General features: G+C 41.8%; 1 protein-coding gene across 2 annotated transcripts in view; it reads left to right on the top strand.

Annotated features, from left to right (window-relative positions):
• The window catches only part of HECW1 (HECT, C2 and WW domain containing E3 ubiquitin protein ligase 1), a 262,306-nt gene that overhangs the window by 59,647 nt on the left and 177,202 nt on the right, over positions 1-25,457 (top strand). Inside the window, exons 2-3 of one of the 2 annotated variants that reach the window (XM_040590900.1) lie at positions 3,982-4,039; positions 23,848-24,172. In XM_040590900.1, the coding sequence (XP_040446834.1) occupies positions 4,013-4,039; positions 23,848-24,172 (352 nt within the window). In that variant the 5' untranslated portion in view covers positions 3,982-4,012. The remainder of the gene's footprint in view (positions 1-3,981; positions 4,040-23,847; positions 24,173-25,457) is intronic. The other variant, XM_040590899.1, reaches the window with a different exon arrangement.

Genomic DNA, 25,457 nt, shown 5'->3' with positions numbered 1-25,457 from the left:
TTAGCACGGCCGAGTGCAGCGCTCCATCTCGGTCTGAAGTGGTGGCTCAGTATTTGGCAGCAGGCTGTGCTGCCAGATCGGCCCCTGTGCACGTGGTGTCATACTGAGCCCCGGTAGTCACTATCTCTGGAAAAAGGCTGTCGACCGCTGAATGAAATATTTTTTCAGCTTTAGATGGGTTTTCTTGTAAAGACTGAGCTGTTATTAACCAGCGCTGCACATCATGACTGGAGTTCTGTTGGGCTAGGTACTACACAAACCACCTCGAGGCAGTGAGCAGTTCCCGGGCTGAGAGCACGCAGCACAGAAAACGTGGGCAGCAGCGGGAGGCAAGGGTGCTGCGGAGATGTGATCACATACAAGTAGGTGCGCGCACACATATGTAGACATGTAAAACAGGCATTGATTTTAGCTGTTTGCATGCCAGCTTTACCATCATCGGGGTTTTATTTTTTTATTTCCTAATAAATCATTTTATTTCCTGAACATTTACCGCAAAAAGTGGTTTTGAGTAGGGATTTGAAGCAAGATGGCAGGTACTGGCAGGATACGTGTCTCAGGATCACTTCAGGCCGGGCATGGCATGGCATGCATGAAGATGATAGTAATATACTTGTATGATAAGCAGAAAACCCAGAAGGTACCCAGACACTACCTAAAAGGCAGGATGGGGCCGGGGGCAGGTGTCTGCTGCAGAGACCAGCAATGGCTTCTGGAGGGAGAGGGACAAACTGGAATGAAATGAAAGGTGGAGGAGGAGCGGGGCAGATGAAGTAATAGCAGAAACAAAGGAGGTAAGAAACTTGAGGGGAGATGGTTCAAGGCACTGCTGGGCTTGTCAGAGCTGGACAGCAAACCAGAAACCTCCACGTTAAATGATGGGTGGTGAAAGAGATGATGTTAGAAGAGGTGAGATATATAAAAACAGAAATCGGGGAGGTAATAAACATCAATTGAATCAACTTGAATTCACCAGTGTTTACAGAAGGAGAAATAAGCTAGGAAAACTCCACTGCCAAGTGGACTCTGCTCCCTACTTTCCACTTTTCTCCTGGATCACCCTAATCTCATACAGAGAGCTCAGGAGAAACTGCTCATCTTCTGTGGATGCAGGGCTGATTTGGTTGGAAAACCTCTGTTGTTTCCAGCCAGAAAATGAATGGGTACTCAGCCCTCAACAGAAACAGCAAAGCTCCTGTGTTTAGGCGTTCCTCTCACCTCTTTATCGTACAGGCTGAAAACACGATACTGCTGATTTCCCTGGCCTTTGAGATGATGTGTTTGTGTATGCGTTTATTGAAATAAGTGCTTTTTAGTCTTTTCACGCGCTAGCAACTGGCAGATGAAGTCACGGACTTAGGAGGGGAGGGCAAATGCTGTATGAGTGCCATGTGAAAACCATATAAAAGTGCCACGAAACGTGCAATCTGCATGTAAAGATGGGAGTTCATAGGTCACCAGAGACAGACAAAAAAGAAATCCAGGAAACGGTGTTCATCAGAGCGGTGATAGTCTTTCTGATCACAGGCTCTCCAATTTACCTGAAGTGCACTTCAACTGCAATTACATTTCTGAAGCACTTCATTTAACATAAATGTACCCCTGAGTAAATCTATTTGGATGTAAGATAGCGCTTTTCCTATCTATTGCTATGAAAGTTTGAACGCATATGGGCACGCGTGCCGCTCGTCCCGGGGCAGGGGTGTGAATGCGCGGCGGGTGGCCAGGGCCCCGGCCACAGCATGGCACTGGAGCTGCGCTGCCTGGTGGGGTGTCTGGGGCTGGCCAGGCTGATGGCAGCTGGGGCTTCTGTCAGGCTTGCTGTCAAACCCGAGCGACGTTGCTCTTTCTGGATTGAATGCGTGAAAGTATCGCGACGCATCCTATCGCCATGCAAAAAATGCTTCCTGTGACTTAGCATAGGTTTTGCATGATGTGCGAGACAGGCAGTTGAGGTAGATAGTTATATTTGTTTATTTTTACTTCCCGTTCACAAATGAAGTGACTTGAGGCCGGCAATGCTCAGGTGCTTTGAGGGAGGAGGGGGGAGAAAACTTTTTTGCAACACCTTGGGGTTGTGCTGTCTGCTGCAGCTACGCTCAGCACAGCAGGAGGCGGCAGGGGGTGCGTGTCTGGAAGCTCTTCCTTGCTCCAGAGTTTTGCTTTGATCATGCAGCATCCCTGGTCTGCCTAACCTAGTGGTGTGATGTGGGTGGCTTTGAAGGTAGGCATGGAGCTGTGGGGTTTTTACATTGCCTATGGAGAATGAAACTTTCTTTCCATGAAAGCTACATTAGAATTGGATTAGAGAGAGACCCGTACTTTTATCCCAAATCACTAACAGCAGAGACATTAAGGAGAATGCTGTAGTATATAACTTTTTGCTGTGGGCAAAGCTATTAAGTCTAAAACCAGCTTCTGTGTGACTGAACAAAACTCACGGCGACTGTGGTTGTGAGACGTGGTTTTACAGTGGTGCTTGTTTGGAAGACTTCTTGTTGTGTGCACTCCTAACAGCTGAAAAAAGTGCATGTGGATTAACTTCTCTGAAATTGTCTTTCAAGATGATGTGGCTCTTTGCCCAACTTTGAGATCACCCTGCTTTATATCCACCATAAATACGCTTTTTCAATAAAAGTGAAGAGTCACTAGACTCTAGGCAGCCAGTAAATTTGGAACTAAAACGGATTATGTCCATGAGATTTAGTGACTTCTGAAAGGTGGAGGGAGTTGACCAAACAATGTGTACTTTTGTTTAATTTCATAGCTATTATCTGTTTTGAAAGCCTTTTAATCTCAGGGGGGTATGATCAAATGACATTGTATTGTTTTATACGTCTTTTTTTAGCTGAGCTTTTCTAAACAGCAGCAGATCTCCCTAAGTTCATTACTTGCCTTTTGCCTTTGTTCTGTTCTCCATTTTTGTGATGCTCTTGAATTGACAATGGTAGTGGTAGTTTCGATCATGTTGTTTGTAAGACTTTTCTTCTTGCCTTCTCAACTGTGTTGAGCACAGAGCAGAAACCGATGGCGGGGGTGGGTGTTAGGGTGGGATGAGGAGCTGGGGGCATCGGGCTGTCTTGATGCTGAGGTGCTTTCCCTGCTGGTGGTGCAGAGAAGGTGTAAACCAGCGTGCCCTGGTCGCAGAAGAGAAGGGGAGGAAATTAGTTGAAATACAGACACCATAAACGTTGATGTTGTGGTTGAATTGTGGATGTCTTTTACTTTTTTTTATTATTTATTTGAAGTTTTATTATTGCATGTTTGGAGAGACTTTTGTCCTTGTTGATTAGCTCATCTTGGTTAAGATTGAAGTTTCTTTTTTTCATCCCTTCTCTCTGTATGATTTTGTGACAAGTGGTTCTTTTAAAAGTGGTTGAGGTAGGTAAGAGAAGCAGAATTTTGCTCATTGTGTTCTGCGGTCTGATCATGGACTGTCTGGGCTATGTTGGATACCCGGTCAACTCCAGTATGGTACACTGAAATTTACTTCCTTTGTCGCTGGTCCCTGTGAATATGCAAGGTTATCACTCAATTGATGGGAAGCAGAAATGCTGGTTGGCTGCAAACCCTATAAGCTCACTCAGTGTGAGGATTTTGCCATGAAACTGAAGATCCACTGATGGTGTCTTTTGTTATCTTTCATTTTCTTCCTAAGTTAAATAAATATGCTGCTTAATCTTATAAAGTCTGAAAAGTTTGTTGTAGTTAATGCCATTTTTTTTCTTTTCTTTTCTTTTTTTTTTTTTAACACCTGTATTGCAGCATTGAAGTGTGTGACAACATCTAGCTCTGCTGGAACATAACGTAGTACACTGTTAACATGGGTAAGATATACTCAGTACCGAACAGTGAAACAAATCAATCAATAAAATGTTGGCAAAGACAGGGAGGTTTTGGTGGAAAAAACAATGTTTTAAAATGTCGCTTATGTTGGTTATGGGATACATGCTGAGTTAACCTCATTGACCTTTTCCCCAGGAATTGATGCGCTTACAATTGGCGGGTCATTATGCTGCTCCACCTGTGTAGTGTTAAGGTCAGTGTGTTTTTCTGATTATAAAAACCATTCATACCATTCCATTATAAATTCACTACCATTCATATAATGGAATGTGCCAAAGCTCAGAGCTGGTTGCAGCTGCCCCCGGTCCATGTTTAAGATCAAAGTGGTTCAGGTAATTTGAGCACCTTTTCAACAACATATCTAATCAAGCTTCATTTGAAGTGACTATTTGTTGTTTATGTTTTGGGTTTTGGTTGGTTGTTTTTTTGAGGTTTTTTTGTAACCTTTTAAGCATCCATCTGATGTCAGTGTTGGTTTTGTGTGGCCTGCCCAAGAATTCTTACTGAATCAGGACATGGTAATTATAACGTCATAGCAAGGAGGTCCTGGGAGCAGCAGGCAACTGTAACATTGCAGTTGCACGCATCCATGCGTAGGCAAAGCACAGAATGCATCAACCGCTCACCTTCACAAGGCATTTTCTGAAACCTGCAGCTTCTAACTATGAATTAATTCTGAGTCATCACAATGCACAAATTGGCCATCACAGTAGACACTAATGTGTGAGATGCAGGAATGTATGACTGGCACTAACCACTTACTAGGGGAACCTGTGAGATTTTGTGCATGCATAACACACTGCTGCTGTACGCATCTTCCTGCACAGCTTAGTCTTCTGAACTGTCATGCGTTATCAAAGAGAGCCAGAATGTGCATTAAAGCTTATCTAGTGTTATTTCTGTTCACCGAAATGTTGTTATGGTTGGGGCTGTTGTTTGTGTGTTTGCTTCTACATTATTCTCTGTTACTAATCATAAAAATAACTTTAATTCTGTCAAGAGTAAGAATTCAGTGAACAGCCATGTATGTAAGAGGTCATTGTGTTCTTCCAGTTTCATGAGGACGTATCCTTTCTGAGTTAAGCTTTGCACTTTGCAGTAGCCAGCGAGAGCCTGGGGCGCTGGTGGGGTTTTTTTGGGGGGGTATTTGGAGCCCCTGTGCACGTTAAGTAATGCTGTAATTGCTGAAGAAGTACATGCAGCCACTTGGTGATGTCAACTGAGAATTTGCGTGACTGTGTCCAATAACACTCCTCCTTTCGTCTCTCTGTAGCTGCAAATGTATTCTACACTGAATAATGTGAAATTTTCCTGTATGTATGTGCTATGTATAGTGCATACAGTCTCACAAAATGTGGTGAAGACTCATGGGAAAACTCTTTGGTGAAAAGTAATCCTTGAATGTTCTAGCTTATGGAAACTGTTCACGACCTGACATTTCACATGACAATAATTTGAATTTTGCAGCTTTTGCATCAGGTAAGTACACCTTCAGATGTATTTGGTAGTTTCTTTTTTTACGCTGGAAAGAAGATGTATTTCAGTTAGGCCACAGTCTAAAAACTAAATGAAATATCCCCCCAGAAAGGTGATGCAGGTCACTGTAGGATTGTATCTTTTTTCTCAAATGAAAAGTCTCGACGAGCATGTTTAGTAGCAGAAGGGATATCAAAAGGATGAAGAATAGAATTTTAGTAAAGCAGAGGGCATAATACCTGTTTAACTTATGAGCAAATTCAAATCTTACCTGAGTGCCAGAAGGGTCTGTTTTGCAGGATTTTCAAATTCAACTGTCATGATGATTCTTCCTAAGCTTTAAACAAGTGCGTCCCTCACTGCTACCTAAATGTCTTAATGATTTTGGGCCCTTAAATACAACACACAGGAGATCCTGGAGGTTGTATTAAATACTTCCCACCAAGAATCCTGGCAGAAATAGGTAGCAGGAAGTAAGTAAATTAACTAACCTGCTGCGGCACACTCAACCGGCTTGTGATGCTGTGTCTCGTCAGGGGAGTCTTCTGATTAAGACAAATTTGGTCCTCAGACTATATAGACAGCTGTCTTTGGATGTACCAAAGTGGTGCAAATCCTAAGTACTTGTCGTAGTGCTGTCTATTAGACATATCGTCTACCTCTTACTGACAAAATCCATTAACTGAAAGTGCAGCTTTGGCTCTGTGGCTGCCACTCTCCTCTATGTATGGAGGAAAAAAACCCACCAAACCAACCCACTTTTTAAATTGAAGAAAGTAATTTCTCAGTCCCCATCCCCGTGTCCCCTCTCCTCATCCTCTATGGAAAATGTGTTGAACTAAGGTTGTAACAATACTTAAAGTGGTTTCTGGATACTGTTTTCTCTTTTATTGTTGTTATTAGAAAAAAACCCACTTTGTTTCAGTCTCAGTATGGACTACTTCAGGAAAAGCAAACTACATGCACAATTCAGCCTGTGGCCATGAACAGTATGTACCTGCAAGGGCGTTTACTTGACCTTGCCGATAAGCCTTTTGAGTTGCGTGTAGGCATTTGAGATAAGTGCCAGTATTTGTTGGCAGTGTGAAGACCTGACAGGTACAGGGAGTGCAGGACCCTTCCAAATCCTTGAGAAAGCTGGAGCACTATTCACAGCCCTGTGTTTTCTTTTTTAGCTTCTTGCATTAGTTTCCCTGCATATACCCTGTATAGTCAGAGTAATGTTCCTGGTGATATTTCGGAGCACCTTTTTCTTTCCCTTAAATGAATAACCAATATAGAAAAGTTGGCCTCATTCCAGCACCCAAATCTCAATGCAGGCTGTAAAAGACTGGAATGAAAAGGTAGAATCACAACCCCACCCCCCGCCCCCCAAAAAAAATAAATTATGGCACCATCAAAATAAGTTTCTCAGTTGGAAAGGTGTTAGTGCTGTAGTACATGGTGGCTCCTGAAAGTAATTTCTAGCTTTTTAAAGGTCTTTTCTAGAGGAGATGAAGAACAGCATGTTAACCTTTTGCTTTGGATTTAGTCCTTCACTGGGGAGGAGAGCTTACATTGATCTTTTGCTTATTAAAAAAATCAGCTCTTGTATGAGCATTACATCGTATTTGGTTTATCTGTGGCTGCTGTAGCACATGTGCTTTTTGTAGTATGCCAGGTGTTTACATCATTAAGACACACAGCAATGATTTTTTTTAAAAAAAAGCCTTTAACTAGAGTTTATCATATGTGGCATTCATCCTTTTAATCATACAAGTTATTTATGGAGAAAAGATCTATTGGTGTTCCTATGCCAAACATTGTTAGTGTAGACTACTTACCTGTGGTTTATTTAGGACTCAACATACAGAAACCTTTCAAACATTCTTTGGCATTGTAGTTCTTGAGCAAAATCAAATGATTAAAAATACCAGTGTTAGAAATTTTTTTATAAAACAGCACACATAGGTAAGGACCTGTACTGACAGCTACTTCCAAGCAGAAAACATTCCTGCATATCCAAAATTTTTGCAACCCCTTTGTTTTATACTGTACCTTATGCAGTCGCATTGCCTTTCTTTTTGCTAATGATAACCAAAAAGACTTAAAGATTGCCTTTCAAACTTTGCAGCTCTTCTCGTAGGTTTTCCTGATAAGCCAAAGAACCAATAGATCTACCAAAACCTATTCGGCTGCTAAAGGGATGGCGGTCGCCAACCTGCAAGCATCAACAAAATCCTCCGCCTTGCCCTGCAGATTCAGCTGGGTGCTGGGGTCCCATGGGGGGAGAAGTGTTAGGAGGTGAGGTGGAGCTGAGAACCAGATCCCCTGCTCTCCTAATGTCTTTTTAATTAGAGTAATATAAATATTGGCTGGGACGATAGTTATGTCTTAATGGAGGAATTAAGAAATAGATTAATTTCTGGCACAATTCCCTCTTCCTGTTTACGTCAGTCCCTATTTCCAGCACCAGTTTAATTGAAGGAATGATTCTCTGTGCTTATTATCTGTCAGCCTTGTAAGGGAATAACTGTACATTTGGGAAAGCACAAGGGGATTTACAGGCACCAGCAGAAGCAGAGACATGCGTTAAAAACCAGCATGACTGAAAACCAGTCATTCAAGTTGTTAGGAAAAGAGCACTTGCAAGGAAATTTGGTAAGCTTGCCATTCTTCCCATTATATCATGGAAGTGGAAGGCTGTGAAGATGGGGCTTTCCAGCTAACCTTGAGTATTTAGGAATTTAAAAGAACCCCAAATGACCCAGTGGGACAGGATCGGCTTCAAAGTCAGTGGAAGTCAACAGGAGTTTTTCCATCACATCCAAGACATGCAAGATCTGGCCTAGGCTAAATTGACTTCAGAGGAACGGAAGAGTTTTTCAGGGATCCGTACCCACATGTGCAAGCCTGCAAGCCATCGTCTGTACTGGAGAACCATGCATTGATGGCATTGGAAAAAATATTTGCACTGCGTGCCTTTTGGAGTCTTGATGCTGTTTTAAAATCTCTTGTTGCTCTGCTGGCCGTTGTCAGCTGGAAGCTCATGGGCCTGAGAAAAAAAATCTGCAATTGAAAAAAAAAAAATATCTGGGAAAAAATCTGAGATAAAAGGCTTTATAACTTCTTTTGGTAAAATACAAATATACTTTTAACTTTCAGCATTTCCATACTGGGCACTTGCATTGCTTCCATAGTATTTTGCAGGTTTGCTGCTTGAATGACATGTAGAAACACTTTTGACATGCACAAATATTTTGATTTTATGGGGAAGTTTAAGTCTGCTCTCAATGTGGCCCATCTCTTCAAAGCCATCAGAGAAACTGGCTGAAAAAATACATTATTTTGTGAAATTCTGTATGATAACAGACTAATTAAAATCAACAAATATTTCATTTTATTAATATTAAATCCTTTGCAGAGGTAGTTGCATAATGAAAAAATGATTCTGCAATACACTGGAAAGCTTCATCACGTAAGTTATTTCTGACTTATGTGAATATATACTTTACTTGCATTGGGAATTTAAAAATAAAAAATATAAATGCAATATATATTTTTTTTGTACATTGCAATTTAAAATAGTCCATTCTTTATGACACTAAGGTTTCACCTCTATGAATTTCTTTGCTTCTTGAAGAAAAATTATACACTTGATGCCTCTTTTAACATGGAAGAAAAAGTCCACAGCAGATTTGATATTAAGCTGAAAATCTGTCACAAAATCCACACAGAAAATCTGAACGTATTTTGTTTCATTTGTAACTAAAATTTTCCATCAGAATGTGAACACACTGGACTGTATACAGACAAAATGCTAATTAGGGAGAATGGAGCTGGAACGGGAATAGCGTTGGGTTATGTATAAGATCAGGTCCTGTTCCTGCTGGAGTTGCTTTGATCAGATTTCTGCTACGTTTTTGTAACGGCTTTTGAAATACCATAACACCTATTTCTGCAGACCTGTAGACATAAGGAGATTCCTTTATGTGAGTAATCAATTAAATTAGCAAGGCTGTGTATAAATTTTTTTATAGCCTGTCTTCCTGGGGTGATCAGACCTCTCTGCTTCTCTCTGTCACTCCCTTACTTAATTACTCTTGAAGCCGTTGGCAATTTCAAGTGAAGCAGAGAGGAGTACTGGTCTTTGAATTAAGTTTCTGCAGGTCTCAGGGAGAGTTGCTGGGGTTGTCTGTACCTTTGCTTTGGGTCTGTTTTTGCAGTGGACAGCAGGAAGCTGGGGCTTTAGCAGAGGTTTGGTGGTGATGGGTAGAGCTCTGCAGGAAACAGCTTTGTTAATTCCACTGCTTAATCAGACCGAAATGTCTTTAATGCAGACATCCAGCTTCTGATTAGAGGTTAGGAAAATACAGCAATCGAGGTAATTTATCACTGGTATTGAGAGGAAAAATACCAGAAACGTCGGTACGTGGTCATTAAGCTAATGTGTTACAAGTGATAAATCTGTCGTATTAGTGTCATTTCTGTTTGTGGGTCTTATGCAGTGGTGGGTTGACCCTGACTGGATGCCACGTGCCCACGAAGCTGCTCTGTCACTCTTCCCTTCTCAGCTGGACAGGAGAGAAGATATAATGAAAGGCTCATGGGTCAAGATAAGGACAGGGAGATCACTTACCAGTTACCATCATAGGCAAAACAGACTCGACTTGGAGAAATAAGTTTAATTTGTTACAAATCAAATCAGAGTAGGATGACGAGAAATAAAACTAAATCCTTGAGACACCTTCCCCCCCACACACACTTCTTTGGCTCAGCTTCACTCCCAACTTCTCCACCTCCTCCCTCCCAGCAGCTCTGGGTGATGGGGAACACGGGCTACTGTCAGTTCATCAGACCTTCTCTCTGCTGCTCCTTTCCCCTCAGAGGCAGGACTCCTCACACCCTGCTCGGCCCCAGCCTGGGGTCCCTCCCAGGGGACACAGCTCTCCATGAGCTGCCCCAGCTGAGCCCTTCCCAGGGGCTGCTGCTCCCGTGTGGGCCCCCCTGCGGGCGCAGCCCCCCGGGCACAGCCGGGGTCCCCCCTGGGGGCACCAGACCTGCCAGCAAACCTGCTCCAGCCTGGACTCCTCTCCCTACAGGTCACAGCCTCTTCTGGGCATCCACCTGCTCTGGCATGGGCTCCTCCCCAGGCTGTAGGTGGATAGCTGCTCCGCCATGGGCTCCTTGGGCTGAGGGGGACATCTTGCCTTGGTCTTCACTATGGTCTTCACCATGGACTGCCAGGGAGCCTCTGCTGCGGTGCCTGGAGCTCCTCCTGCCCCTTCCTGCGCTGGCCTGGGGGCTGCAGGGCTGTGCCTCTCAGAGTCTTACTTCTCTCTTCCAGCTGCTGTTACACAGTTTTGTTTTCCCTTCCTAAATATGCTGTCCCAGAGGCACTGCCACTGTGGCTGGTGGGCTCAGCCCCGGCCAGTGACGGGTCCCCCTTGGGGCCGGCAGGCATGGGGGAAGCTTCCAGCAGCTTCTCCACCAAAACCTTGCCATGCAAACCGGCTACATACAAATGAATTCTTACAGTGCTTGAGGATCCTTAATGGAAATACCTATTCAAAAGTCAAGTTTTAACCTCACTGATGTTCTAGTTTTACTGCCTAAGGTTAAGCCAAATAGTGTTTTATCCAGCAAGTAACACTATCAGTTTAAAAGTAGCATCTGTGGACCAATGTGTGCATCATTCATTTGTGCACAGGACTGGGCAGTAGGTGGTTCCTGTTGCCCGCAGGCGAGCAGGACAGAGTCCCATGCCAGGGCACCCGCCGGGGTCAGGCTGCTGGCGTGGCCGCAGCCTTGCGTGGTACTGTGCGTGGCGCTGTGCGTGGCTGGGGCTTCCTTCCAGAACTGGGGTTTGACAGTTGCTGAACTGAATAGTTTTCCAACTTGTTTACTTGTGCAGGCTTCTATAAATGCTAGGTAATTAAACTGTAGACTGTCATTACAATGCCCTAGAACCTAATTCCTGATGGATTTAGGACATATTCTTGATAGAGGGGTTGTTACCAGAAAAATAGGTTAAAAAATGTCTCCTTTGGGCCTTACTTTAAGTGCAGTGTTAAAAACCATGATTGCTTCTTTTCTGTGAGGTTTCAGTGGCAGCAAAAAAGCATTGGGTTAAGTCTAACTAATGGTCCTCATTAAAATTAAATGAAAAACTGTGGCTTGAACTTTCATTCCGAACCATCCTTGTGCTTTTGTCTGTGTCTGAGTGAAATACAACTTTTCTGGTCACCTTTGCAGCTGTTTTGAAAACTCTCGTGAGACCTTCTGAACACAGGACTACAAACTCTTTTTCAACGGGAGTAGAAGAGAAAAAAGTGAATTGGAACCTGATGCAGTAATGTGAGCTGGCTTACGTGCCTGTACATACGATTGTGTGACACAACGTAGTAATATCTAACTATTGTGTTATGGGTGTACTAGCAGCAAAGTAAGTGTGGGTGAAGTTCAGAAACACTGTCACAACAGGACTGGGCCACCTCTATGTGCAGGTCCATTTTTTCTTGATGGTAGTCAGCGGGCTTGTCTCTCTTCTACAGTTGTATCTGGTTGGAGGAGCCTGCACCAGTTTGCTTTCTTCATCTACTTGATCTAGTTTTCCTCCAGTTGTTCTGGGTGGTTTCTGCTTGGAAAATCTGCTTTTTGCCCGTACTTGTTTTCCAGGGGAAAATTACCAGGTATCCTTTCATCTAACCTTGGCTAGCTGTTCCCCAGAGAATCTTCAACACATACCTTAGAACTGTTCTACAGTAATCCAGAGGAAGAGAGAGTTCCTGAACACAACTTCTGTTCACTTGTGTAAGATTATATTTTTGTTCACTAGGTAAAGCCACCACATATTCTCTTTGTAAAATCTGAATCAAGTAGAGACTGTAATACCAGAACTATTTATTTCCTCTTGGGATAGGAATCCAGTTTCTTTGCTTTCTCATGAATACAGTTATTGTAGCAGCTTATTATTATTTATACAATCAAAACATAAATAAATTTTAAAAAAGGTGAAGCAGCAATCTGATATGGAGATAAGTATTTGAGACTAGTTCCACCTGCCTAGGAACAGCGAAGTCTCACCCTTTAAACTATGTCTTCTGGGTTCTGTCAGCAGTATTAAGGTTTTAATGGCATCGGGATTATCTTCAAGAATAAAACACTTGATCTGAGGTATTACTAAGCATAAATCGTTTTTTCTTTACAAAATAAGAACTTGATCTTCAAAATCTTTGTTATAATAGCTTTTTCTTTAAAAAAAAAAAAAAAAACCCACACAGAAAACTTTAGACATTTTAAAAAAAAAAATTAAAAAATACAAAAAAAGACCAGGATGTTGTCATAATCTCCCCAAGAGCATACAGACGTAAAAAGTCAGTCTGTTGGGAACAAGCATGCTTAAATGTGAAAGCTGAAGTCTTAATACTTGCAAGCAGTTTTCATTGTGCCCTCCAGTGTACTCGGACAAAAAATGCAGTAATGATGAATATGTTTCAGTGCCTGATGTTCCAGTTTAAATCCATGAGAAGTTTAGTTTCTTTGGAAAAAATGAAAAATGTGTTAGATTCTATTATTATATTTGCATAGGAAAAAACCATTTAGATGCCACGGTCTAAAAACTCTTTAAGTCAGTCCTCACCCTTTAAATGCTAGATGTGTTTCTAGGTGTTGAGATCTCATTTTAAGAGTAGTTGCTGTGATAGAGAAAATGCAACTTGCTGCTCCACATGTTTGTCTGTGTTTTCCAACAGAATAGGTTGTACATGGATGGAATCCTTTGAAGCGGTTTAATTAAGATGTGAACTCTTGATTTTCCAGGTCTGGATTAGCCATTGTTAACTGTAGCTGTTGACATCTGTATGGGTTTTCCTTTGCTTTACAAAGTCGCTTTGTCCCACTCTGAAGTCAGGGGGAGTTTTGCCTTTAATTTTGTTGGAAGCAGGATCAAGCACACTCGGCTGGATGGCATTTCTGGATTTGTCTGGAGGTGATATGATAATAACAGGAGCTTTGCAGCCCATTAATTTTCAAATGTCAGAGTATTCTAGGCCTCGTTGAAAGGTAGAAGATGGAGCTGAGGGCATGCTCTAAAGCTAGTGTCAGGTTGAGAGACTGTTTTTTTGCAGTGGTTTGTTGTTGTTTGTAGATCAAAGCGGTGGTTGATGTAGGCTTTAATATTTGATAGCCTGCTAATAATACCTACCTGCCTCACTGCATGAGGAGGTTAAGACTGATCAAAACACTTTGCTCTTAAAGAAATACAGATGTGGGTAAGAAGCATGACAGAGTGTAGGGGCAATGAATGAAATAAGAGACTTTAAATGTTCTTTTTGCTGTGGAGTGGAGGTCGGCTACCATGGACAGCAGGAAGGAACCATGACTGAAAAGAACCTCCTTCCATCCCTCAGGGTTTTGGGGTGTTTATTGTCCCCACGTGTTAATCCAGTGCCTGTCCTATGGCTGGTACAGCAAGTGATGCCTTGTGCCATGTCCCTTCCTACCTACGAGTGAGGGAAGGGTGGGAATATTGATGAGTGAGGAAAAGGAGATGATATGTCCTGAGAATAAAAAGGAATGCAGAAGAGAGGAAGATGCATGGCCACCTGGGAATAGGGTAGGAGCTGTCACGTGAGGAATGTGGCACAGAGGAACAGGGACCTTGTTGGGATAGAGGAAGGCAGGAGGGAAACCGTATGCAGTTCTTGCAGGGAATGGTGCTTATGGTGTTGACAGAAATTTTACAGGTCGTGGCAATGATGACTGTCTTGTGGTATGTGTATATGGATCCGTTTGCACTGCACGCGGGAGTCCAGGCAGAGAGGGAAGCGTGGGTGGTGGGAATACTACATGGGTAGATCTGAGCTTTGCAGGGTAAATCCTTTGATACATATGCACGTGGCCCTTTCATTTTCAAAGGTTCATACTCATGCCTGAAGGGGTGTTATTATTAAAAACTTCACTTTTGATATGGGTGCTTGGTTGCTTTCTGTTGCCTTTTGTGTATATGTGTTTTATACATAATAAGCTATGCCTGATACCTGTGCAATACGTTAGGCAACTCTTCTTCTGTGTGGTAGCAATACACACTGCAGTCATCACACAAGCTTTGTTTTTAGCAAAACTATGGTCATGGTGGAAGGTATAATACATTCTTATTGGTAGAGAATGGTGGGATTTTTATAACTCTCTCACATCATAAGAAATTAAGTGGAGTTTTCTGCAAAATGTTTTCAGAGGAGTCTTTGGACTCTGGGGAAGAGATATGGGAAATGTGGGGCTGCTTCTGAGCAGAGAAATGACTGTGCCTGACAGTTCTGGAAAATGTACATTACTGGATATCCTTCTGCAACTCACATTTACTCTACATCATTTTGTTAGTAGTATCTTAAATTTTGCAAGATGTCTTCACAGGTCTTCCTGTAAAACCCTGCTGCGTTTACTGGTATTACACTTTTGAAAAGATGTGTACATAAAGTGTACATAGTACACTGAGTATTTTATTTTCTCTGCTTTGACTTTCTCTGTACCACCTAGTTTGTAATTTTAGAGATGCCTAGAAAATCAGACTATTCTTAAATAATCAGGTAGTAGTTTAGTATGTTTTGTTTTTTTTTTTAATATGCCTTATGTTTCTATTTCATATGCCTGACTGTACTTAAAATACATGTTTTCTGTCACCCGCAGGAGTGCTTTGCCCACTTACCTTTATATAATATTAAATTTTACCACTTGAGAAGTGCATAGACCGGTCTGGTTCCTTCCTATCTAACCTAAGATGCCTAACCTAGGATCCCAACAGTCACTGACTCCTTAGAAAGGGGATGAAGAGGGAGGAAGCTGAATCCTCTCTGGGAAAGCCTTACCTGAATCTTTTTTTAGGAGGAGGCTGTCTCTTCCCTTGGAGTACACAGGGAGTCTTGGGAACCCGCATTCCTAAATTAGCTAACTCAAGTACTCAGAGCTTGAGGTGGATGAATCTGGGCCCCTGTTAGTGCTATTGAAGACGGGGATATTTTGCATGGACAAAGTACTTGAAGAACTGAAGCCACTGGTTATAAAAATCCATCAGGTAAGAGGTGTCTATTATCATGTGCTCTGCAGGACCTGAAACAGGGTGTCCAACATGGTCAGGGCTTCTTAGTAGGAGTATCAGTTGATCAGTTGACAGAAGAGTAGCAATGTTTTTAGCCTGCAGAGGAGAAGAGCATTCCTGTTCTTATCTCCTTCCTCTTAAAACCCCATCAGGTTAAGTAGCATTCCTGTGAGACTGGCGGAGTCCAGCTGTGCAGTGGACCCTATGAATGCAATGATGATTCTTAAATAGACCGGTGGAGGGCTCAGGCTTTCTGGAACAACTCTCTGCTGAGGCTGATGCTTCTCTACTTTAAATAGTGGATTAAACCAGTACCGGTGCCTGGTACAGAATGATTGCTATTCTTGGCAATGATTGTTCTTCAAAAATATTGTCCTTGGGTTTGAAAAGATGAGGAAGGGAGATTTTTAGTCTTTAGTACAACAGTCACTAAGAGTATGTATCTGTGAAGCTGGCGTGGTCCATACTGGCCTTTATGGGCATGAGCATGCTTGTTAAGAGAGGCTGTGTTGTCCTGCCAATGAATGCTTCATCTTGCATGTCTTGAGAGGTAGTTACTGACCTGCCTCTGGTACTGCAGCAGTACTTCTCTGCCAGCTTCTGATGTTTAAAACCAGCCAAGTCAAAAAATACAAATTTCTTGGTATGTGCATTGTAGAGCACCAGCAAAGGTGAGCATTGTGGACTTCGGAGTATTTGATAGAAGCATATGAGCAGATCCTACAGTTATTTCTTTAATCTTGTAGTGTGGAAAGAACAGACCAAAGCTGTTCAGTGTTATCTTGGTTTAAGATGTTACCATGTCGACCCTTCTATTGTTTCCTTACAGTTATCTTTTTTGAGGTTTTAAGTTGAGGTCATATTCCATGTTTAGCTGCCCTTGTGTACCTGAATCTGTCCTTTAAAAATATTGGCAATGTTTTCAGATATATTTTTTTTTTTCCGTAGTGGGTAAGTCTGGTGGCTGTTTCTCATCCCTTGCTGTGCCAAACTGCTGAGACAACTGTTTTTCTGCTACTGATTCAAGAGAAATTAAGAAATTAATTTTGTTCTTAGCTGCATTTTATTGCAGAAACTTCCTAGCACTTTATGTAGTGAACTGTGAATGGATTATTGCTGTGTTAATACAAATGTGTTGAATGTAAGATTGTTAATTGCTTTTAGACATAAGTATTCTACAGTAAAGAAGCTTGGAGTGATCTCATTTAAAACTGGTAAAATGTTTTTGTTTTCTTGTTTTTTGTTTGGGGTTTTTTCCCCCCAGAAACTGTTTGGTTTATATACTTACAGGAGTACACATCTCTCTCCCTAGAAACATTTAATTGGAAATGTGTTGTGTGTATCTTTGAGCATGCTCTTTGGGGTTTTGTTAGACAGCGCTTGTTTTTACTTCTTCCAGAAAGAGAAAATGTGGACTGCTCTTGATCATACTTCTTCTTTGTGGGTACTAAGAGTACCCCTGGTTACTGCACTGCCAGCTTTTGCTGCCTTATGACTAATAGGCCTGCATCAGGAATCAATTCTACTCACCGGCACCAAACTTTGCTGGGTTGACCTTGAGGCCAACTCTTTCATTTTGGTTCTAATTTGTGCGGTGATTTGCACATCACTGAAGCGAAGTTAAATGTAAAAGGATACATTAACATAGCAGTACAGCTAGGCTGCAAACACACAAAGGTCAGGAAATGGAAAAATTAACTACCTAATAACATCCATTTGCCCTGTTGCTGATGCATAATGGCTTTGATTTCCGATTAGCCTTTATTATAGGCATAAATATATATAGTGCCAGAGATGTGCGACATTAAGACAAATGCACTTAAAGTGTTTTAGTGTTGTTATATCTTGTATCCCTCTGAAACATTTGCAGCCTTCATTTCAGTCTTCCCAAGAGCAGCAGTTTCATCTATATGCTCTGCAATATCTTTCAGGGAAAGGGGTGTTAGTAGACCATAGAAGCCTGTGACTCCTTTGTGCTATTAAATGATTCCTTTGGAGCTCTGGGAAAGCATTCCTGTGCCTGTCAAATAACTGGCCCAGTCCTACAAAGTTCTCCATGCTTTCTAAATCCTTTGGCATCCTAGCATTCTCCGATCCCAAGCTTGATTATTTTCATGTTGGGTTTTGTGTCTTCAGCAAGTCAGATGCTGAACCATTTGGAGAAGATTTTGTATAGCTCCTTGCACTATAAGACCTTGTTTACTGGATTTGGCTGTACTGTAAGCTATGCTTTAAAAATCTTCTTTGTGCTAGGAGTTGTACCAACAATTCTTCCAAAATTCAAATGTCCAAAGGGATTTTTCTTACATGATGATAAACAAATAGCTGTGATAGGTGGGAGCAGGTTGATGGGAGGCAGTTACAACAGCTGAAACTGTCAGCTCGATTACAGTTTACTTTTGTACTGTATTTCTTCTTAGCTCTGCATTGCCTTGCATTTTATATAGTCAATTGTGCTGCGCCCAGAGTGATGGAGAATGCAACTGCCGAATTGCTGTGCAGGTACCACATGCTGTGTTAAGAGGACTGTCCCTAGCCAAAAGGAGGAAATCCGTCTTGTTTATTTACATTTTCGTGGCTCAGAGTTTGACAGAGGGACAGCGTACCTTCCCTGAAAGGTGCTGGGTGGTGGTGGCTAGGAGGGGACCCTTTGGGCTATGGATGGGGGCAGCAGATGGGGAGATCGAGGGCAGTAGGCCTGCAGTGGGAGTAAAGATGTAAAGGTTGCTGGGAAGAACAGGGAACAGATCCTACATCAAGTCTTTTAGGGCTATGAAAAGCAGGAGCATTGGTTTGGGGGAAGTATTTCATATTGCTGGGCTGAGAGCAGGGCTGGAGGGGAAAGTCCTGCTCTGTGTGAAGCAGCAGTGAGATTCATTCTCATACCTTTTTTGCTTTCACCCAGCTTCTTTACTCTTCCAACTAATAGACCTGAGTTTCCTGTCTTTCAGAACTTACCTGATCCTTATTTATGCTCTAATAAAATAGTTCTACATACTGAAAGCCTGTTTGGTAGGCTCACCTTCAAATTAAAGGTCTGCCTCAAAGCTGTGGCTTGCCGACTCCCATCACATCACCTTCCGATGACTGTGGGCATTGTTGCTTTCTTGCTCGTCTTTCTGGCCCAGCCTCAGGATTTTGCTCTGGGTGTTCACACCGGGGCTGTGATGTAAGTTTTTAAGATCTTCTAATATTGTGTCTCACCCAGCTAATTAAATCTTCCATACAGGCTGCTGCTATCTTATATTTCTGTCGGTACAATATCATTGTTGATGCACATGATACTACTTTCCTGAAAGCTGGTCAGAAGACTTTTGCTGTCCTAACTTACCACTTTCACTAGGCTAGCCTGATTTTTTAATTTTTTTTTTTTTAATCTGTCTTGGCTCCTTATTATATATCTTTTACAAAACACATAAGCCTTGCAAATGAAGGCTAAAAGCTTATCAGGAGAACTTTCATCTCTGGTGGAGCAACCAAGAGACTGACTCCACATCGGATTTGCCTGTGATATCATACTTGACTACTGGCCTAGTAAATTTTCAGATGGATAAATGTGCTGTGTCCCAAGCCTCCCGTCATACAAAGCTATCTCACTATCTTTCTCAGTACTTGCCCATGAAATTCTGGTTGTGATGATGCTTGCTGACATCTGAATGACTACATGTGTCTTACTTGGAACCCACTGTCATGCTGGCTGATATTGTCACCTTGTTCCCTTTAATTTCTTCACCTGCCAGTCCTCCAGTGATGGGTTGTATTTTAGTCATTTAGTATCTTTGGTATGGACAGTAAAAGTCCATCACACTTCCATGCTGACCTGCACAAATACATCTCTGACAAAGCAGTGATGGGAGGTAACTGGTGTCAGTCCAAGTATCTGAAAGACAGCTCTTAATTGTCTGAACAGAGAACTGAGCTGGATCCTTGCAGATGCTTAGCCTGAGGTGTATCTCATTATTGCTAAAGTATCATGTACTTTAGATCACAATTGGCATGATTTAAAATAATCCCGCTAATTCCACCACCACCACCTACCCTGCCAAAAAAAGAAAAAAAACAAAAACCAACCCTAATATTAAGCCCTACAGCTCTCTAGGGGAAGTCGCTGCATGGCAGCTCTGAATTCTTTGGTGAAATTTAGCCAGCAATAATGGTGTGAAGCCCTTCCAGCCAGAGGATTCTTCTTGTCTCTGCGAGGGAGGTGGTGCAGTTTTCTCAGGTGGTAAAAGAAAAGGCATTGATGACAGCAGTTCTCTGCTGTCCCACTGCTGAACAGCAATTGGGCAAGGAGAGAGTTGTGAATGTGAAAGGGAGAGAACACGGGAAGAAAATCTGTGAAGATTACAGGTTTTCTGTGAGTACATTTTTGAGATCAGTTTTCTTTACAATCGGATAAACCATCTGTCATTTTGTTTTGGCTGCTCCTTCCTACTTTTCCTTGTTAGGGATTGCAGTTGCATTTATACGTGGGTTGGGGGGGCAGGGGGAAATACCCTAAATAAATTTTGTTTGTTTTCATTAGATGGACTAAGTGCCAGAAATAAGAGGCAGGTTTTGCTCATAGTTAATCCTCCAAAACTCTCATTGTGAGGACTTTCATGTGGCTGGTTGATCTTTATAGACAAAGCTTTCCAGAACTTTATGAAAAGCAGAGGGAGTGCCAGTGAGAGGGGAGCAATGTCCCTTTGGCTAGTGTTGGTCAGTGTGTTAATATTTTATATCTAAATACTTGTTGCCATAGCTATCTGAATGCAGAAGGACTATTTTTGATATATATATATATATAAAACCCAAACCCAAAACACAAGCAAACTAAATTTATTGGAGTAAATGCTTATTTATGCTAGAGTAGCTGATAACAGTAGAAAACCTATGCATTTTCCACCAGTAGTGCTATTTCCATTTCTTGACAAGAAATGAATTTAAAAGTTGTCTTCTATACAGTAAACGGAAAAGTACTTATGTATGTTGTATTACATATTATGTATGTCTAAATGAGGAATGTAAAGGGAAAGATCTTTACATCTGCTGCTTCAGGTGTTGAAAACTAAAGAAACTGGATGTCTCTGATAAAACAGCAATATCGTACATCCTTGTCACCTCATTCCTCTGGTCCTCTTAGTCAATTTCAGACATAGGAAGTAGCCAAGCAGTGCAGCAGTATTGGCACCCTCAGCTCAGGACAAACTTGAGCTCACATGTTGAAAAAATCATATGTGTGATGTACTTAAGTGTGTCCCTTTTACAACCTAATCTGATAATTGGAGACAAGAGGCTTAAAAGGTGCGAGGAGAAAACCGTCTTTCCTGTTACATGCATAGACACCTTGATCAGCAAAGGCTCTCCTCACTGCTAACCATCATACAGGCAGTGAGGGGAGTGGTAGGACAGGGAAGTCTGGGGGTGGTTTGGTACAAAGAGTCGATGGGTGGAAACACGCCTGGAAAGACTGGCTGTAGAAGCAGGTATGGAGTGCCAGTTTTGAGTCAGGAATGAAGAGGGATTTGTTTCTGTTGACAACTGATCTGTTGTGCTGTGGGGTCAATATTTGACCGTTTGTTGTTCTCACTTCATAATATATTTACAGTGTATATTAGAAGTGAGAGTATAGCATAGCGTGTATACTGTACACACCTCTGCAAAGGGATACAGAGAATAAATGTCAATCTCAAGCCCCTAAAAAAGGGTTATTTTTATATATATATATGCGCGCTAGGTATCTGTGATGGATCAGTTTGCTTCCCGAGGACATTGAGAAGATGTCTGCAGGTTTTTTTAAGCTGTCTCATTATGTCTGGGACTCTGTCACCAGGGCTTGGGGTCTGTGAGCATGCTTTAGATAGCTGCATGGAAAACATGCAAAGCTGGTAATAAGATACCAAGTAACTAATTTTCCTAACCTCTTTTCTGCTTATTCGTACAGCCATGCTTCGATTTTGATACCATTATTTAATCCAGATAATGATGTGTGACTATTGCCCCATTTGTTTGGGATTTTTTCCATTTGGGGATTGTCTTTTTTTGCAGACTAATGTATTTATGGAGAATCGATGCTGGAAGTAAGAGAGGCTCAGATTTCTGGAGAATGTGGTCTTCTGGGTTGCTTTCAGATTATTCCATTTGTTCTACTGGCATCAACATACAGGATAACGGGAACTTACAGAATTAGAACATAATGATGGATTTACCATTTTCATTAAAACTGCTGAAAGTCATGCTGAAGCTGGAAAAATCAAATGTATAAGTTTAATTTAATTTGAAATTATGCAGTTAATTAATACTCTACATCCATTAACATTCAAAAATGAAAGTATCTGCAGAACCACTACTCCCTGGAGTAATTTGTCACCAGAAATAAAAATTTCTGCCTTTGAACTGAAGTAGCCTTTGGGTAGCACGCTATGAACAAAGGAGCCTGTGTTAATGATATGGACCAATACAGAGGAGTGGGCTTGAAGTTCTTCGTGTTGCTATCTCGCCATTATAAAACCAACAGTAGTTGTCTTGGGTACCATTGTAACAGCAGATGCCTTCTTCCCTATAGTGACAGAAATGCCCATGGATTTTAAATTACCGACTAGAGCGTGGTAGTTGTGCGTGTCCACGAGTGCTTCCCAGATTAGAAAATGTTCAGAGCATGGGAAAGGCGTTTTTTTGATATAAAAAGATGCATTTTCCATTTACAGGAAATAGTGTAATGACTATGAAGCGAACTCTTTTCAAACAGTGAATAAATGTAACTGTTAAAGAAAAAAGAAAAGAAGCAGCAAAACCATAATTAGATGCATAGCAAATGCAATACCATGCACTTCGTTCCCCCACAAGCTTCCTTCCTCCTTCTATTCCGGTATCTCTAGTGTAACCTTTTGCATTATTAGCTTCAATCTTGCCTGCACTTACTATAAGGTGTGCATTCCTGCTGAAGCTATTTTTGCTTATAAACCCTATTTAATGCAGTAAGTGAAGATTTGGGTCAATGGATTGTGAGCGTTGTAGGGCAGGGTTTGCAAAGTGACAGCATATTCTGGGGGTACAAATGTGCCACTTGAATTTTCTGTTTTCTGTATAGTTTTTGTAAAACAGGATCCTAAGGCACAATAACACGTCTCTTGATTATTCCACAAAAATTGGTATTAACCAAAAGAAGATTTTAGTTTTTCAGGGCTTACTGTTCTTCTGTGCTACCATAGCCTTAATAAAGCCAGGGTTAAATAACTGCTTGGCTGGACAAAGGAGCTATGATTTTTCTTCCGCTTAATTTGTTTGAGTTCAAAAGGATGATTTGATTTCTGATCATGTGAAAAGCATTTCATAGCGTACTGGAAAGCTGTCTGGTTTTATATCTAACTGACTTGACAGCATGGTTGGCAACAGACAGATAATGGAAGGCTAATGAATAATGAAAAGCTGAGTGATTGAAATAGCAGAGCTGCAGGGAGAGAATAGGGAAAGCTGGGAAGGAAAATGGAAAAAACAAACAGCACAGAAGTAAAGAATAAACAGTATTTTGAACAGTATCAGAACTTGTCTTCACATCAAAATTTAACCTAGTCATAACTTAAGCAGTCTTCACCTGCTAACTCACGAGAGCTCTTAACTTACGCATCATGGTGTGTTTCGTACAAGTCACTCCACTTGTCTTGAGGAAGGAGGATAGGTTGAAATTTATTTTTCAGCTGCTGGGGTGATAACTACTCTGCAGTAACTTTCTTGATTGCCATTAAATGTCCAGTGCATTCCCAGATTCCTACCAGAGCAGAGCAGGTGTGCATAGTGTCTCCAGTCTACTACAAAAAAATGGAGCAGAACAGTAGCATGGGAAGCTATCAGCCGTACTGAGAAACACAGCAATGCTTAGTGTGTATTTACACTTGGGTGAAGATGTCTCTATTTTGGTAACAGGGATAACTCCATTTTCGTGACTCTCAGTCTTCAGATCTCCGGCAGGGAGGAAGAGCTCTTACTCATCGCTAATCAGTCTCTCCAGATGGTATATGGTCTCTGGGGCAACTGTGCTTTAAGAAAGATTCCTTTGCAAATGTAACAAGGATTACTGGGGAGAAGACTTAACTCCAGGTGTCAGAAGTAGGAAGACTATCTCCTGATGTTAAGAGATAATGGCTCTCTAGCAGTTTGGTAGTTGTGAGGTTCGTGCCTGAGTGCATGCATTAACGTGGAGGAACCCAGCTACTACTATTTCCTCACACACTGCCAGTTGTGGCTGAGCTTGGTGGTGCAAGGCTTGTTCTTACACTTGTTTTCATGGTAAGAATTATCGACTGGTTAGCGCTGTTTTTTCTGCTACACCTTTTCATGCCCTTTTTGCGATGCCAAATGGAAAAAGATGTGCTACTTTCTCATTATGATATACTGCTTTTCCTGAGCTTTGACATCACTGAAAAATAAATAATACTGTAAATACTATCCTTTCTTCTTTTTCTTCACAGAATCTGTACCAAAACAGGTTCCTGGGCCTGGCAGCCATGGCATCTCCATCTAGGAACTCACAAAATCGGCGCCGGTGCAAAGAGCCTCTCAGATACAGCTATAACCCTGACCAGTTCCATAACATGGATATTAGGAACAATTCCCATGAGACGGTCACCATTCCTAGGTCTACCAGTGACACGGACCTTGTCACTTCAGACAGCCGGTCTACCCTGATGGTCAGCAGCTCCTACTACTCCATCGGGCATTCGCAGGACCTAGTGATATACTGGGATATAAAGGAGGAAGTGGATGCGGGGGACTGGATCGGCATGTATCTCATAGGTGAGTCCCCTTTACCCCTTCCCCTTTGGGTTTCTTGCTCCTTTTTTTAAGCTGTAAGCATTAGAGCAGAATAGGATAACGGTAATAGTGAGCTGGTACGGTTCCATTGTGTGCAGTCTTTAAGTGGGTTTAGATATTACAAGATTTTTCCTGCTCCTGAATTGCTGGTTGCAGTCCTGACACTTGATTTTTCTTCAGCAGAAAAGGAGAAGGCTTTCTGTTGACAGCTTCTTGCGATTTCAAGATATTTACGTTTTAAAGCTATTTGGATTTTGGGAAAATATCTCTGTATAAAGACAGCATAATATTTTCAGGGTTTCCTTTTATGAGTCTTTGAATAATCTGTGACAGATGAGAGGTTTTACAAGTCAAGAATATCAATCATTTAAAAACCACATGAAACAGAATGCCTTTTTCTGTATGGCCAAAGGATATTTTGATATGAGCAATAATTATAGACTGAGGCAGTCTGGAGTTGTCCCAGAAAGTTTGGTTTGGTTTGTGGTTTGTTTTTGGTTTTTTTTGGGGGGGCGGGGTGGTGGTTGTTTTTTGGGGTTTTTTGAGTGTGTTGGAAGTTGTATTCAGGCATGTACATGAGCATATTTTTGGCATCTCCATCTAGTAAATCCAGCCCCACACAGAGTAATAAGAAAAGGTTTCAACCCACTTATACCTGATTGTTTCATTTCAGTATAAAATTAACATTTTTTGAGCCTGGTTTCGTTCTTTTCAAAATAGTTCTGCTGCCTGGACTGAAGTCTGTGTTAACTCTTTGCCCTCTGGTAAGTTTTGAACATGGTGAATCAATGTCAGACACAGTCCTCTATGGATTAGAGGTCTTAAAAATGTAAAGTTCTGAAAACCAGAGACTTGGTAAAGGAGAGAGACTCAAATTCACGCCCCTACAAAGAGAAATACTGGTAAAATGCGGCTCTTACCTGTTAGTGTACCTAGCACTAAGCAGGCATTTTAGCTCCAGTAGCACTGTTTCATCTTGCCCAGATAGCAAACCAAAATCAAGTAAAGCATATGATGTTGTTGGGCCTTTGGGACAATCACAGGGGGCACTGTAGGGAGCTATGGTGTTACTTACGTGCTTCAGTGAATAAAACTGGAAGGCTTGGCATCACATGCTCAGGATATTGGGAGCGCAGATCTTGGCAGCATAAGGGATGGGAGAAGGTACTGGATGAGAGGTCTGAGCATGTAGAGGAACCCTGGGAGCATGGCATTAGGCACTGGAAAATGAATTCAGGGTATTGGAGAGACTGGGGGAAGGGGAACA

This window comes from Falco naumanni, chromosome 4 (assembly GCF_017639655.2).
Source record: "Falco naumanni isolate bFalNau1 chromosome 4, bFalNau1.pat, whole genome shotgun sequence".
NCBI classification, from domain to species: domain Eukaryota; kingdom Metazoa; phylum Chordata; class Aves; order Falconiformes; family Falconidae; genus Falco; species Falco naumanni.
Note: the sequence above shows the minus strand (reverse complement) of the source record. Positions and strands in the feature narration are given on the sequence as shown.